At 41.1% G+C, this 16,040-nt stretch overlaps 2 protein-coding genes across 3 annotated transcripts; one reads left to right on the top strand and one right to left on the bottom strand.

Moving 5' to 3' along the window:
* Positions 1-1,330: 1,330 nt before the first annotated feature.
* Positions 1,331-7,358, top strand: cox7a1 (cytochrome c oxidase subunit 7A1). Its single transcript, XM_070905191.1, has 4 exons — positions 1,331-1,421; positions 4,913-4,999; positions 6,341-6,425; positions 7,132-7,358. Exons 1-4 carry the CDS (start codon positions 1,407-1,409, stop codon positions 7,188-7,190), a joined length of 246 nt encoding a protein of 81 aa, XP_070761292.1. The 5' UTR covers positions 1,331-1,406; the 3' UTR covers positions 7,191-7,358.
* On the bottom strand, positions 6,885-15,001 carry chp2 (calcineurin-like EF-hand protein 2). 2 transcript variants are annotated; one of them, XM_070905189.1, is made up of 7 exons: positions 14,906-15,001; positions 12,028-12,100; positions 11,621-11,701; positions 11,114-11,238; positions 10,297-10,358; positions 9,625-9,747; positions 6,885-9,181 (listed from the first exon to the last, which is right to left on the bottom strand). In XM_070905189.1, exons 1-7 carry the CDS (start codon positions 14,970-14,972, stop codon positions 9,128-9,130), a joined length of 585 nt encoding a protein of 194 aa, XP_070761290.1. In that variant the 5' UTR covers positions 14,973-15,001; the 3' UTR covers positions 6,885-9,127. The 2 variants fall into 2 exon arrangements, with proteins under 2 accessions (XP_070761290.1, XP_070761291.1); XM_070905190.1 differs by lacking the exons at positions 12,028-12,100; positions 14,906-15,001 and having other exon boundaries at positions 11,114-11,234; positions 11,621-11,779.
* Positions 15,002-16,040: the final 1,039 nt, after the last annotated feature.

Below are 16,040 nucleotides of genomic sequence, written 5' to 3'. Positions count from 1 at the left end.
GACTTGTAGAGTCCCCCAGGGACAATAACGTTGCTTATCACAGCTACGCAGACGACAGCCAGATTTACTTAGCTCTTTCACCAAGTGACTATGGTCCCTTAGACTCACTCATCAATGCTTACAGTAAGTAAATAGTTGGATGCAATTAAATGTCATTCAATTAAATAATGACAAGACAGATATCATAGTATTTGGCAACAAGGAGGAAAAAATTAATGTTATTGCTCAACTTAATTCTAGAGCTATAAAGACAAAAACCCAACTTATAAATCTTGGTGTTTTAACAGACTCAGATTTGAGCTTCAGCAGCTACATCAAGGTGATAACTAAATCAGCATTTTATCATCTCAAACAAACAGCAAGAATCAGAGGTCTCACGAGCTGAAAGATTCAGAGAGACTCATTCATGCCTTTATTTCCAACGGGGTGGACTATTGTAACGGCCTCTTGTCTTCCGAAGAGACTGTTAGACAACTTCAGCTCATTCAGAACGCTGCTGCCAGAGTTCTAACAAGAACCAAGAGAAGTGAGCACATTACTGCTGTTCTTAAATCAAACAAAGTGCTGCTGATCATTCAGAACCAAACAGGGTGAAGCTGCTTTTAGCTATTATGCTGCACACAGATGGAACCAATTTCCTGATTACCTCAAATGCACCCCAACTTCAGCCACGTTCAAATCAAAATAAAAAACTCTGTTGTTCTCCTCTGCCTTTGATTGATTGGTTTCTGTACTTTTTGGGGCAACTTTACAACATATTACTGCACTCTACTGTAACAGCATTTTATGTCTTTTATTGCATTTTATGTCTTTTATTGCATTTTATTCTTTTCTTTTCTCTTTTCTTGCCTATGTAAAGCACTTTGAATTGCATCTGTGTTGGAAATGTGCCATATAAATAAAGCTGCCTTGCCTTGCCTTTAATAAAACATGTGAATACTTCTTCTACTTCTGCTGCCCGCCCAGAGACTGCAGATAGAAATAAACTAGTAGCTAAATCTGGTACAATACATCTCTTCTCCTTTTATGAGATTAATGTGTTTGGAACACTAGTGTGCATTTAAAAACTGTCCAAGACAACTTGTAGCTTTGGGTTTCCTTCAGTTTTCCCACTAAAAACACAACAAGAATACACAGAAATAAAAAGTGCATGAAAATGAATGTGAAATATAATTTGACCACTAACAGATGACAGTTTTATCAATCATAAAAACTGTCTTTGTTTCCTGCGTGTTGCCGAGCGCACACAGTTTGGCCTCTACAGCAGATCGTAGTTTGGCAGAGATTCAGAAACACTGATACTGTGTGTGTGTGTGTGTGTGTGTGTGTGTGTGTGTGTGTGTGTGTGCGTATGTCCTTGTTAGGGTGAAGCGAGGCAGCACAGCTCGACACACACCGCCACAGACATGAATCACCTTCTGGTAACTACAACTGTTGTTTTTCTTTCTTTTTCCTCTCCTCTCTCGCTCTGCTTGTTTCTCTGAAGCTTCTGGAATCATTTCAGGTAGAAAAGAGGAAGTCAGGAAGAGAAAAGACAGAATAGTCAGCACGTTTGTGCAGGAGGAGGTGAGGCGAGATCAGGCCTGACCTTTGTACTGTGGAGGACAGAAGTGTAGAACGTCGTCAGACGCTGTGTGTTGGTGCCTGCTGGGCCTCAGTGTGTCGTTCACGGTGTCATACGAGGTAAAGATATGATCTATATATATACTGACTGCAGGGTCAAACGTCTCTGTCAGGACCTGCAGCACAGACACACACATGCATGTTAGCATGATTCTGTCTATTGTGGTGGAAAGTAACTAAGTACGTTACTCAAATACTCTTAAGAACAGTTTTAAGGTAGTTATACTTCAGATTTATATTTTATAAAATATGTTGCTGTACAGATTAAACATGTAACATAACGCTGCAACATTAACGATCCAATAATATATATAATCCTATAGCACTCTTAAAGAGGCAGACAGAGTACTTCAACTTTCAGTAGAGTATTTTTGCTCTGTTATACTGATACTTTTACTCAGGTGAAAGAAGGGCAGGCAGGGCTTCCTGTTGCTGTCACTGTGTGAAAGCATTCTTGTGACTTTTTGAAACCGACAATCTGACATTCACACCTGCTGTCAGCTGTGATGAGAACGTCTCTCTCAGCTTTTTCATTCTCCTCAACTACTTCCATCACTTTTCATGTGAACAACTGAGTGCAACACTACGAACGTCCTCCAGGAGAGACTGAGCTGTCAAACACTTCTTCTTTAGAATAATAATATTGGTTAATATTATGATTAGTAAATGCCCAGTATCATGTTTCAACTGTCATATACCTGTGTGTATATCTGTGTGTATATCTGTGTGTATACCTGTGTGTATATCTGTGTGTATACCTGTGTGTATATCTGTGTGTATATCTGTGTATATACCTGTGTGTATATCTGTGTATATCTGTGTATATCTGACTCATCTTCTGTGCCAAATTACGTTTTGAGGAAAACATCATTTCTGCCTGGATTCTGTTCACAGGCAACATTCTTTCAAGTGAAGGAAGAGCTTTATCTATGAGCATACTTTGACATCAGAGGTCAGATTTTGCATCCCGAGTTTTCTACAAAACATATTTAACAACATGGAAACAGCCTGTAATGAATACATTTTGTCTACATTACGTCCATGTCCGTGTTGTGGTGCACGTGAGGACGTCCAGGCTGCTGGAACAGACAGGCTGTAGTTTATGTTTGGCCTCTGTTTTTTACATGAAGGAGTGGATCTTTTATTGGTCGACCTCATGGCCACCTGACTGCAAACAGACCCCACTGTGGAAATCACAGCAGGCAGTTTGGCACAGTTGACAGAGTGAGAGGGCGCTCTGCTTCTCTGCCCCCTGATTGCTTGAAGTGTCAGGTTCAGAGGCTGCGATTGGCCGTCAGTTGCGTCAGTAGTGCCTGCTGCTACCCGATGTGACCTTGGTACACGGTTGAAAAGTCATGCAGCTTTCTTAAAGCGACAGACTGCTGCTCACAGTCGGGGGAGGAAATGACAGCTGAGGTGTTTCAATCCTAAATAAAATATCCTCCATTAGACAAGCAGGAAGCTGCCTCTTCCACACATCCTCTGTTCAGAAGCAGCTCGACAAACTTTCACGTAATTAAACAAGGCAGAGAGCAAACACATGTTCCACAGTCCGCTTCCACCCCGAGCTCAGCAGTCATCTGGGGCGCCACCAAAGACGAGATGCTCAAGCTACTTTTAAAGGTTCAGCGTGGAGTTTTCAGGAAGTCCTTGTTATTAACGACACTGGTGGCCGCTCGGTGAACTGCAGTGCTGCTGCTCGCGCTCGCAGTCTGTAGGCAACCTCATAATGTCCCTGTTTGCAGTTTTAGTTGAAACGTCTCATAAGCTGTTGGATGGACTGTGATGAGATGTGGTTCAGACCTTCATGGTCCCCTCAGGATGAACTGTAGTAACTCTGGTGATCCTCTGACTCTTCATCAGCGCCACCATCAGGTCAACATGTTCATGTGTCCAACACTTTGGTTTATGACCAAATACCTGCAGAACTGATGACGTTCATCAGCCTCAGCTGGACTCTGTGTTTACTGCTAATCAGCTAATGTTAGCATGCTAACACGCTAAACTAAGATGGTGAACATCAGCATGTTGGCATTGTGAGCATGCTGATGTTAGCATTTAGCTCAAAGCAGCACCTACATACAGCCTCACAGAGCCGCATGGCTGCAGACTGCTAGTTGGCCAAAGGCCACTTTAAATCAGAAACAGACTCTGTTCAAACACCAGGTCGGGCGAATCCACTCTGGTATTTAGACATATTCGTTTGGGATTGCACAACACACGAACAAAATGCAGTCATGATTTTCCTAATGTGAAAATAATGGTGTCAAACCCATAAAAACTAAACCACAGAAAACAGAGAAGAGGAGTTGGTCTTCAGTCTGTCAGTGAGAGTTGTTATATATCTATATATCTATATATATAGATATATAGATATATAGATATAGATAGATAGATGTAGTTGATATTGATGTAATGATGATATACTGACTGTAAGTCCTGGTTCATGGATGGTCAGCTGTCAGACTGACCTCACTTTGGCTCCAGGTGATGACGTCTTGTGTGATGGAATAAAGGAACAGAGAGAGTCAGAGAGTCACTTTCACATCAGAGCATTAACAGCGGTGAAACAGAACAGAGAGGCTTTCAGCTGTCAGCAGCCTCCTCGGCCTGGAAAACAGAAATGATACAAGCCTCAATCTCTTTCTCTTCCCCTTTCTCCTGTCTCACTGTAGGTAACAGACTTTAAAAAAGGAAAGTCTTTGTTAAAATTCGCCACAAAACACATTTCGATGTGAAATGGTAAAAAAAAAAAGAAGAAGAAAATTAAGGTTTCATGGAAGTCTCTACTTTGGTCTAAAGCCTCCTGAAACAACAAAACCAAAGTGATGAATATTTACTTCTAATAGTCTGAATACTTTAAAAGAAATTGATGCATGGAGAGAAGTGGAACAAATTAAAAGCATGGAGGAAATCACGTACAATTGGAGGTTATATATGGGCTAAATGGTTGTGACGAGAACATTTAAATCATGAGACAATGAATAAAATTAACATACAGTGGTGGAAGAAGTATTCAGATATTTTACTAAAGTCCTACATACAAAAGCTTAATGAAGTAAAATTAAGTATTATTCAAATGTTTGTTTGTCACATACACAGTTTTTGTAGTGAAATATAGGTGTGACATATACCTAAGGTTGTGCTAAAAAATAAGAATTAGAAGAAGAAATTAGAAAGAAAGAAATATGAAGGATAAGGGGAGGGTGCTTTTATTATTTATTTATTTACTGCTGCCTTCCCTGCAGCCATTTTCCAGATTGAGCTTCCCATTTCTTTGTCCTTCCAGAGAGTTCCGGTCCTGGCCCGCCGTGCCTTCAGCAGCTCTGCCAGGCAGCTGAGGAACAAAGTGCCCGAGGCCCAGAAACTCTTCCAGGTAACGAAACAGCAGAGAATAGAAGAAGAAGAAACGTTGTTTATTCTATTTACCACACATTATTTGACAAATGTGTTATTGTGGTGTGTGTCGGGCTTCAAACGCATTTTTGGAATTTTTGAATGGGACGTGTTCCAGCTAAAACTCTTAAGCTTCCCTTTAAGAAGATCTCAACGTCCTGTTTCACGTTGGCCACGCCCCTCTACATGTAGAAAATGGAGCTAACCTAACACTGCTCACATCACCATCCAGATATTCAACATATTTTACAGTCTTTTGTGGAGTTTGGCTGTGATTGTTCCTCCTCGACATCAGCATGGCCAGAAACAGCTGAAGTATAAGTATTTCTTTTCAACCGCTCGGCCAAATTCCACTGAAAACACATCTGCAAAAGCTCTGTGACACGAGAAGCAGCTCGTCATGTTGCAGCTGTGCAACTTTTAATCATCAATAATGTGCCTTGTGAGAGTGCACGCTCGATTAACTAATGATGAGTGTTCTATGAGGAGTTGAGGAGGAAGGATTTAGATCCTTTAGTTCAATAAAAGCACTAATATCACACTGTACAAATACTCGACCGCTTTAGTTACTGGTTACTTTACAAATTAAAAAATATGAAGCGTTTATGAAATATGTTTTGTTGTAAATTAAACTCTAACAGTTCACACAAGTACAGCTGAAACGATTAGTGGAGCGACAGAAAATGAATCAGCAACTACTTTGCTGGTTGAAGTGATTTTTGCTGTAAAACCATTTCCTGGTTCCAGCTGCTCAGATGCAGATGTGCTGCTTTCCCTCTGAATGCTGTTAATAACTGTAACGTCTTGTTAATAATGTGGAGCTTTGTGAAGGCGTCACTTTGGGCTCTGGGTCATTGTGACCAAACAATCGATCCATTAATGGAGAAAATAATCAGCTGATTCATCCACAATGAAAAGAATCATTAGTTGCAATCCGATACCAAAGCAAAGACTCAAGTACAAGTACCTCAAAGCTGTACTGAAGTACAGCTACAGAGTAAATGTACTTGGTTACATTCCACCACTGTCCCATTATGAACCGCGTCAGGAGATGGGCATTTATTCCCTGAGTTTGTCTTTCAGACAGTGCTTCTCCTCAGGCTTGGTGGTGCAGTTATGTTTCCTTGTCTTAAACAAAATGCTGTAAAGTGATTGATGGCAGCCTGATGCCCCCCCCCCAAATCCCGTATATACAGCAGGTCATACACCTGCATGAATATACCACTGCACCTCTCGTTAGCACACTGTGTTGAGTGATATTAAGCTCCATGCTAACACGTTAGCATACAAAGTTTTCACCATGTGGTTTCCATGGTTACAGGAGGACAACGGGTTGCCAGTCCACATCAAGGGAGGAACCGTCGACGTCCTGCTCTACCGAGCCACCATGACACTAACTCTAACAGGTAACAATTCACCAGTTTGGTCTGAAAAGTTGCTAAACAGCCACCAGATGAACAGTTTTCTCAGTAAATGATATGAGGCTCTTCATCAGAACATTCGCGTTTCAATAGCTTATCCGACTGAATCAGTATTAACTGGGAATTACATCATGCTGTAGCCATTCAGCTCCCTTCCTCATGGTCACAATAACTACATGAGCTTCACCTTCACACAGAGGAAGAAATACTGTTAAAACACCACAGCTGTCCCAAAAGAGCCTGATTGGGAAGGTGTATTAATTCATGAAGTCATCCAGGGTGTTTTTCTTATCAACCATCTGTGAAGCCAAAATATTCCCACTGAAATAGAACTTTTGCCAGTGTTTCTATTGGCCGACGGTTCAACATCCACTCCATCATTATTTCACAATGGTGAACTCTGAACTGTGATCGAACCAAAACAACTTTTTTACAGACGACACGCTGTTTTATTTGGTCAATCAGACCTCCAGTAGAATCTGTGTTAAAGCAAAACGTACTCAAAAACATGTGGTGGTTACAAAAGTAGTGCCATATCACTTTTCATAAAAATACACACAAAACTGTTTTTTATTTTATAAGACATCTACAGACAGGAATTGTAAAGTATATATTCCCCAACAACTAAAAAGATAACAAAGAAATTCAATAGAAAATGAAAAAACTAAATGTGTGTTTGTCTTCTCGACAGGAGCCTGCTACTCTCTGTACTGGCTGCTCGTCGCCTCGATGCCTCAGAAGAAAGCATAGAGGAGAAACAACCCCGGGCTCGGTCTATCGCATGGAGAACGACGCTCGGCTCCGTCTAACACTAATGTTTGTTGTGTACAATTCCATTTGATTTTATCACAAGCCGTCCTTCTTTCATCGTGCCAACGATGAATATGTAAAAAGTGTAAAAAAAAACAAAACAAAACCAAAAAACGTGCAGAGTTTTCATTTGTGTGTCTTTCTGGTTTCTGACTGCAGAACATTCATGAAGAGAAATATTATTATTATTATATTATTCACAAGTAATTATCTTCTTGTTCTCCGCCTCAGACGAGGAGATGGTTTGTCCAGTAAAGAGATGGACGAGGGACGAGGGACAAGTGAGAGTGAAATGACTGCTTGAAGTGAACGTCACTGCTTTACATTTTCAAAAAGGGCGGAGGTAAAATGTCTGATGATGATTTACGATAGAACTATTCAATTAAAGGCTACTAAATAAAGTCCATTAACATTTCAGTGTGTCCTCGAGCGGAACAACATCAGGCCACAAATGCATCTGTTACTCACATTGTGGGAATGTTTGATTTGGGTCACTCTACATGCCGTCCGGGTGGTCTTTCTTTCTTTTTTCTTTTTTTTTTTTTTTTACATATGACAAAAGGGTGGTCGAGATTTCACCAGAGGAGGAGGAGGAGGAGGAGGAGACATGTTTCTGTGAAATGAAAACCTGCAGAGTTTCTACACACAGATGAACATTTAGTCTCGACATTTGACCTTCAGAGAGCTGGAACGAACAGAAAGAGGAACAGAGGAGGTGTTGTGATGAAGAGCAGGAAGAAGATCAAACCCCACCAGGACCAACTGATGTGACTCCAAGAGGAATTAATGAAGCGGATGGCTGTTTCTCATCTTCTCCAGCTGCCAGAGACAGAGAGAATATTTAGCTGTGGCTCCACCCAGTGGTCACAAAGAGGGAACACACCAATACTTCACTGTCTCTGTGAACATTGACATAAATCTACTAAATAAATCTAGGATATGATATAAGTTATTGGTTTTAATAGTTTGCACAGGAAGACGCCTCAGTGTGGGACAGTTCCAACCTTCACATTCATTTCAACATTTCTTAACAAGCAGGTTTAAGCAGACATCACATTCTCCAACTAAAAACTTGTAGGAAACTTTGACTTCAGACTGTTCACTGCTCTCGCGCTGTAGTCCTCGTCTCACTGTCCTGTGGAGGCTGCAGACAGACCATTTTCCCACCAGCATGAAGACAGCCACAGTGCAAACGCAGTGCAATGAGTTCCATCATCTGTTCTCTGCATTTGTGCTTATTTTTGTCTTTTCTCAGCTCCAGATGAAGCTGCTGGTGCTGCTGATGCCAGCAGGAGGCAACCGCATGATCCCTCAGCAGCTTCCCACCAGGCTGCCACTTGTGTTTGTGCTTAATATGCACAAGCGAGTATCGATTACTGTCACAGAGAAACTTTATGATCATTGTGCACGCCCAGAGGACGGTGCTGAAGCTTTCTGCAGCTGCTCCTTCATCATTATTGTTCACCTTCATTTTTGGGTTCTCGTCACAGTTTAACTCTTAAACTAAGCTTTGTAGTTTTGTTCTATTTTACATGCTGAGCTGGTTCTCTAGCCGTTGTATGTACAGAGGTAAGGTTTCCTCACTGATCACTTTCCCTTATCATCCATTTTCATTTACAGCCCTGAAGATCCTCTTTACTGGGATTTGAAGGGTCCCAGTGCTGCTGATGGTGATTGTTGTCGACTCACATCAGACTCATCTATTCTAATTAAAAGATATCTTCATATCTTCGACTGAATCTACCAGGAAAACATAATTTCACACTTTGTAGCGTCTCCATCTTCGTCTCTAGCAGGTTTTAGAAAGCGAACAAGCGTCTCATCATCTTCTTTTCAACATTAACAGGAGATTCCCAAAATCTTAGCAGGTCGTGTCTTTATCTCAGGAAGCGAATGCTCATCTTGTGATCGATGTTCACTTTCTCCAGTGACTGAAAACAAAATAAAAAGCATCATTTTCATTCCTGTAACATTCTTTTCCTGCAGACAGACATGGTGTCTCCTTCAGGATGTCAGCGTGTTTCGAATGAAATAAAATCTTTTTCACATTTCAAATACATACATTTGATAATATTTTGTTTGTTTTCATCCATGTTAGCGTTGTCCATGTGCCCCAAACACATATTCATCTTGTCCTAAAATATTATTAGTAATATTTTATAAACCTTCAAACAGTATTAACGTGAATGGATTTTGTTTATGTGAGTTTATTTCGTTGTTTAATTCAGCAAACACATTTTCTTGCTTTTCTTTTACTTCTCTAAATACTAACAGAAATGACAAAATGTGCATCTGTCAGGAATATATTCTAAAGTGAAACCAGATTTCTGAACCACTGTTCAGATGAATTTGTCCACTTGGTCCCTGTACTCACCTTTCTGAACTCGTCGAAGGAGATGGCGTCGTCCCTGTCCAGGTCGGCCTCCTGGATGGCTCGCTCAGCGATGCTCTGCAGCTGCTCCTCTGTCACCTGGATGCCCAGCATCTCCCGCAGCACCTGTCAGTCACAGCTATCAACCATCAATTCAAATGTCTCTGACAGTTTTTATTTATAATAAGATATCGTTTCTATGTAGATGATACACAATCATTCCTGTTGATGCTAGTAGTTCAGTTTCCCTGAGCGATTGATTTAAAGGATTGGACGACTTGTTCAACGAGGACAAAACTGAAGTAATTACACTGAATGTCTCCGAGGAGACTGTCCAGAAGTGTGTGTGGAGTCATTGAGCTTTTCACAAACTACCCCCTACACCCTCCTCTCCACTCTGTTTGTGCGTCCACGTCGAGGGTCCGGCATATTAAGTACCAGCCCAACCTAACAGCGGGGGTGGGGGGTTTGGGAGGTTGGGGGTGGAAGTGGGTTATAAAACCCTCCAACAGCAAGTCTGCACTGATGCTGACTTACTGAGCATGTGCAACGCCGTGTTGAGTTCGCCATGGAAGACGCATACAAATATGAGTTCTGTGCAATTTAACTGCTCAAAGATCGACATTTAATATTGTAACTGCAGTTTATTCAGAGACACTGATGAGTTCAACACACCTGAAGAAGCTCTGCTCTGGAGATCTTTCCATCTCTGTCCTGATCGTACAACTGAAAAGCAACTGAAGACACAGACAGACACACAGACAGACACAGAGACAGACAGAGAGAGAGACAGAGAGAGAGAGACAGACAGACACAGAGACAGACACAGAGACACAGACACAGAGAAAGAGACAGACAGAGAGAGAGACAGAGAGAGAGAGACAGACAGACAGACAGACACAGAGACAGAGACACAGACACAGAGACACAGACACAGAGAAAGAGACAGACAGAGAGAGAGACAGAGAGAGAGAGAGACAGACAGACAGACAGACAGACACAGAGACAGAGACACAGACACAGAGAAAGAGACAGACAGAGAGAGAGACAGAGAGAGACAGACAGACAGAGAGAGAGAGAGACAGACAGACAGACAGACACAGAGACAGAGACACAGAGTAAGAGACAGACAGAGAGAGACAGTGAGAGAGAGAGAGACAGACAGACAGACACAGAGACACAGATACACATAGAAAGAGACAGATAGAGAGAGAGAGAGAGACAGACAGACAGACAGACAGACAGACAAACAGAGAGACAGAGAAAGAGACAGAGAGAGAGAGACAGACAGAGAGAGAGAGAGAGACAGACAGACAGACAGACAGACACAGAGACAGAGACACAGAGAAAGAGACAGACAGAGAGAGAGACAGAGAGACAGACAGAGAGACAGACAGACAGTTTTAAATCAGTTTTTAGAGGAAGTGTCATTGGTGGATCGGAGGTCTCCAGCTCCAGATGAAAAGCTGGAGCAGAACCGAAGTGGACTGACATTTGAGTTTCCTGGTGCTGCTGTTGGCCGGCTCCTGCTGTGCTCCGTCTCTGGTCCGGTTTGTTTCTGTAGGACGGAAGTGAGCTAGAACCCGAACGAAGGAGGCAAAGTCCACCGTTTCCTGTCTGGAGAGAGAGGAAAGGGAAATGTTTCCTGCTTCCTGTTCAAAGTGACCAACAAACACAAGATGGACCAGAAACTGCTGTCAAGTCCAAACCCTCATGACTCCAGTTCTGTTTGTCACATGAACGATTGAATGTTTCTCTGTGTCTCCATCTTCTGCTGTCGTCTCTTCTTCATTTGATTTGACTCTGATCTCTTCATTTCTAGTTCAGAGAGCGTCGTCATTAAAAACAGACAAATTAAACGATGTTCTCTGTGACGGTTTACATTACTGAAACCAAAGGCTGCCTGCAGAGCAGAGCAAGCTGTTGGTGTAAAACAGCATTAATGTCATTTAATGATCTAATCTTGTCTAAAAAGGGAAACATTAGCGGGCTGCTGTACCCCGGAGAGAAAAAGGCGCTGATGATTCTGTCTCCGATGGGGTTCATGGCCAACTCCCGAACTGCTTCGAAATCCTGAGGCCTGAGAGAGAGACAGCTTCAGTACGCTAACATCACACAGCCACCACATGACAATTCAACTGCATCGCAAACTACCGTCTTTAAAACATTACAACCCTCACGAGGGTCAGAGTTTACATATATATTATATATTATATATTAACGTATCCTGGGTTTAGCCTCCATGCACAAAAATGTGTTTCAGCTTCTTCACTGGGGAGTTTCATTATATTCAAGATGCACAGTCTTGAAAGAACATTTTCTTACATTTTTAAAAAATATAACAAACAAACAGCATGATCAGACCCAACGCCAACTCAGTCCACTCTGATCTGTCCGTCCACCAACCTGAGCCGTCCCCCCTCGTCTCTGTCCAGACACTCAAACCTCTCGTACAGACGGAGGATGTGAGCAGCAGAGACTGAAACACAGAATGCGTTTGATTGATTGCAGACTAATCAATAATCCATCAGGTCAGAGAACCAGAACACAGCATCAGTCAGGGATCAGTCAGGATCAGTCAGGGATCAGTCAACATCAGTCAGGGATCAGTCAACATCAGTCAGGGATCAGTTAGGATCAGTCAGGGATCAGTCAGCATCAGTCAGGGATCGGTCAGGATCAGTCAACATCAGTCAGGGATCAGTCAGGGATCAGTCAGGATCAGTCAGGGATCAGTCAACATCAGTCAGGGATCAGTCAGCATCAGTCAGGGATCAGTCAGGATCAGTCAGGGATCAGTCAACATCAGTCAGGGATCAGCTAGGATCAGTCAGGGATCAGTCAGCATCAGTCAGGATCAGTCAGGGATCAGTCAGGATCAGTCAGGGATCAGTCAGGGATCAGTCAACATCAGTCAGCGATCAGTCAGCGATCAGTCAGGATCAGTCAGGGATCAGTCAGGATCAGTCCGGATCAGTCAGGGATCAGTCAACATCAGTCAGGATCAGTCAGGGATCAGTCAACATCAGTCAGGGATCAGTCAACATCAGTCAGGATCAGTCAACATCAGTCAGGATCAGTCCTCTCTGCAGTTCACAAACAGCTTTAAAATGTCACTGCTTCATTCTGTTCAGGTCAGATTTCACATCCCAGCTGCACCGTTGACCTTCTCTTGTTGTTTACACTCGTAATCAGCTCAGCAGGAAAGTTACATTCCTAAAATGCACCTGCAGCCTGAATGTGAACTCAGCAGACAGACGACAGGAAGAGTTTAAATCCAGACTAAAAGCTTTTAGTTTTTCAGTGACTTTATGAGTTATCTTGTTCTTCGTGTTATGAGCAGGGGCCATTTTGAAAATCTTTCTTTGTGGTTTTGCATCGAGAGATTTGTGTCAAACCCAGAAGAAGAAAAAGAAACACATGGACATTATGGAAAGATTCCCCTGCTCACAGTTAACTGCATCACATCAGTAACTTAGCTTTGACAAAAATAAAGATGAAGGATCATTTCTCCACCGGAAGCTGACTTCATAGAAATAATCTGAACGTGACAGATGTTTGGAAAATGATCAGAATCATTATATAATTATATATAATTATAAATGATAAGGCTCATGATTTTTCTCATTGTCAGCATGTTAGTCTGTCCCTTTGGTTCCGACTGAAGATGTAAATGTTTAAAAACACAAACATATAGTTTATATGTTTAACAGGTTCAGTCATTCCCTCCAACAGCTGCTCGCTGGAGTTTCTATCAAACTAACAGCAGGAATTAGTGCATTTGTTGGGGACTATTTTCAGCGGCGGATGAATCAGACAGTTGCAGCTCAGTGAACAGTCACCTGTTAACCTCAACTGACAGTTTAGGGTGTTTACACACACACACACCCACACACACACACACACACACACACCCACACACACACACACACACACACACACACTCTGATAAACAACACTGATGAGTTTTACTGTGCTGCTATCAGAGAGAACAGACTGAGGCCTCAGCAGATATCACACACACACACACACACACACACTCACACACACACACAGTGGTGAGTTATGGTGAACATGGTCATTTTTTGAATAATAAGTGCTGTATATATTTAATAATAAATTATAATATGATAAAATTAATTATTTTTCAATATAATGTTTTGAATATATGTTTACAAATAAACAGATAAATACAGTTTCCAGTGATAGACATAATAGACAAATAAACAATAAAGTGCTAAATAAAAGTTTCTTTAAACTCACAATCACGTGACATTCTGTAATTGTCTAAACACCAAAGGAACGTAAACAGAAACACACTCAGATTAAAGACATTTTTACATAAATATTAGAAATAAAGTGATAGTGCTGTAGAGGAAGCGTTTATAATCTGCATAAAAGGATCAATTAATGGTTAATAACACATCATAAAACACTATAATGTTGTTGTAATCAGATGTCAGGACGTTTTAAGTGTTTATTGATGTATTTGTCAACAAGCATCCATAACAGATAATGAATTATTGACAATGCAATAAAACAGCTGTAATTATATATTTTATATAGCCTTCATATTTAACATGAAATACGCATGTATTATATTTATTAATGAAGTATTTATTTCAGAGGTCAAGACTGAACCATTATTAAACGTTTGTTCATGTTATTAAACTGTTTGTTCACGTTATTAAATGTTTGTTTACGTTATTAAACTGTTTGTTCACGTTATTAAATGTTTGTTTACGTTATTAAACTGTTTGTTCACGTTATTAAATGTTTGTTTACGTTATTAAACTCTTTGTTCATGTTATTAAACTCTTTGTTCATGTTATTAAACTGTTTGTTCACGTTATTAAACTGTCTGTTCATGTTATTAAACTGTTTGTTCACGTTATTAAATGTTTGTTTACGTTATTAAACTCTTTGTTCATGTTATTAAACTCTTTGTTCATGTTATTAAACTGTCTGTTCATGTTATTAAACTGTCTGTTCACATTATTAAAGGAGATTATAACTCCTTTCTGTCATGATGTTCATTAGAGAACAGAGTCTCTTTGTGTCATTCATTAAAACACTTTTTAAGATTAAGATTAAAACGATTATTAAGATGAAGGAATCAGAGAGAATAACTGTGCTTCATCGTACACACTGAGGATTCAGGAGAGACTCAGAGTTTATTACTGCCTGTGGATGATCTGCTCTCCTTCTCTCTTCTTCTAGTTTTCCACAAACTTTTCAAAAAGAGGAAAAACAATCAACCAAAGCCAAAAAAGTGTGAACTCACAGCCAGTTTCCTGCATGAGCTCCGGGGCGTTTGGGATGTGGTCCACGCTGGAGCTGCTGGATCCCATCCTGCTACAAACTCAACCTTCTGTCTTTAGTGTCCTCCAGGCTGCAGTTTGTCGTCTGCAGCTGCAGCAGGAGGACTTTATCTTTCTGACTGAGGCCCACCGCAGACGTGATGGACATGTTGCTCAGCCAATCACAACTCACCTAGCAGGCTCTCACTGACCAATGAGCATCCTAGGCCTGCTCAAAGACTGAAACACTGAAGTCTATGGTTTCATATAGATACCATGAAACTGTTACAGCAGACGGACAGAAGAACTGCTGAACGGATGACAGTCTGATGATGACTGTGACTTTTATTGATCCAACATCAGAGAGAAATAAAATATAGAAATCAGCTGTTTTCAGCTGGCTGCAGAGAAACAGGCGGAGAGATTACAAGTTGGACTTTGGTGTGTTGACTCAGTGGAGCTGATACTGTGTCACTGAGCAGCTGCAGTCTGATCATAAACACCAGATGGAGCCATTGCCTCATAAATACACACTGTCCAATGTCCTCAGAAGTACTGCAAGACATCCAGGTGTGAGGACCTGTGTCTGCTCCAGAAGAAGCTCCAGAAGAAATCTACAGTTTCCAAAGTAAAGAATGAAGCCAGTCTGAGTATAGACAGTTCATAAATGACGCTGCAGGGATCCGTTAATGTGTGTAATCATTTATCATTATAAACTGTTTATAGACCAGTTATAGATGCTTGATAAAAGTTATAATTGTTGTCAAATACCAAAAATATCCTTCAATCAGGTTACAAGTACAATATAATGTTATAAACTAATTAAGCATGCTCATTAAAGATACAGTGGCATTAAATGCATTCATTTAGGTGTTTAAAGCTGCACTAATCAATATCTTTATGTTAATGTCCAATTAATGATATCAACACTAATGTGTACCTGTTATTAACAGTTAATTATCACCCAACTGTGCAGTTTCCCTCTGAGCTTCTCTCAGCTCACTGTGTTGCTGTCAGAAGCTTCTGCACAGACTCAGTGAGAGACCAGCTGCTGGACACGGTGCAGCGTTTAGCAGCTAAAGCTAAAAACAGAGCTAACAGAGAGAGTCCTGGACTCCA

Source organism: Enoplosus armatus, chromosome 5 (genome assembly GCF_043641665.1).
Source record: "Enoplosus armatus isolate fEnoArm2 chromosome 5, fEnoArm2.hap1, whole genome shotgun sequence".
Lineage (NCBI taxonomy): Eukaryota > Metazoa > Chordata > Actinopteri > Centrarchiformes > Enoplosidae > Enoplosus > Enoplosus armatus.
Note: the sequence above shows the minus strand (reverse complement) of the source record. Positions and strands in the feature narration are given on the sequence as shown.

What these genes read in the sequence shown, in the direction of transcription:
- cox7a1 (XM_070905191.1), top strand. An exon ending in AGGCCCAGAAACTCTTCCAG is followed by an intron (nt 5,000 to 6,340) that starts GTAACGAAACAG and finishes CCATGGTTACAG; the next exon opens with GAGGACAACGGGTTGCCAGT. An exon ending in CATGACACTAACTCTAACAG is followed by an intron (nt 6,426 to 7,131) that starts GTAACAATTCAC and finishes TCTTCTCGACAG; the next exon opens with GAGCCTGCTACTCTCTGTAC.
- chp2 (XM_070905189.1), bottom strand. Translation starts at nt 14,972, where the DNA reads ATGGGATCCAGCAGCTCCAGCGTGGACCACATCCCAAACGCCCCGGAG. An exon ending in CAGCACCAGGAAACTCAAAT is followed by an intron (nt 10,359 to 11,113) that starts GTCAGTCCACTT and finishes CTGTGTCTTCAG; the next exon opens with TTGCTTTTCAGTTGTACGAT. An exon ending in CCAGAGCAGAGCTTCTTCAG is followed by an intron (nt 9,748 to 10,296) that starts GTGTGTTGAACT and finishes TGTGACTGACAG; the next exon opens with GTGCTGCGGGAGATGCTGGG.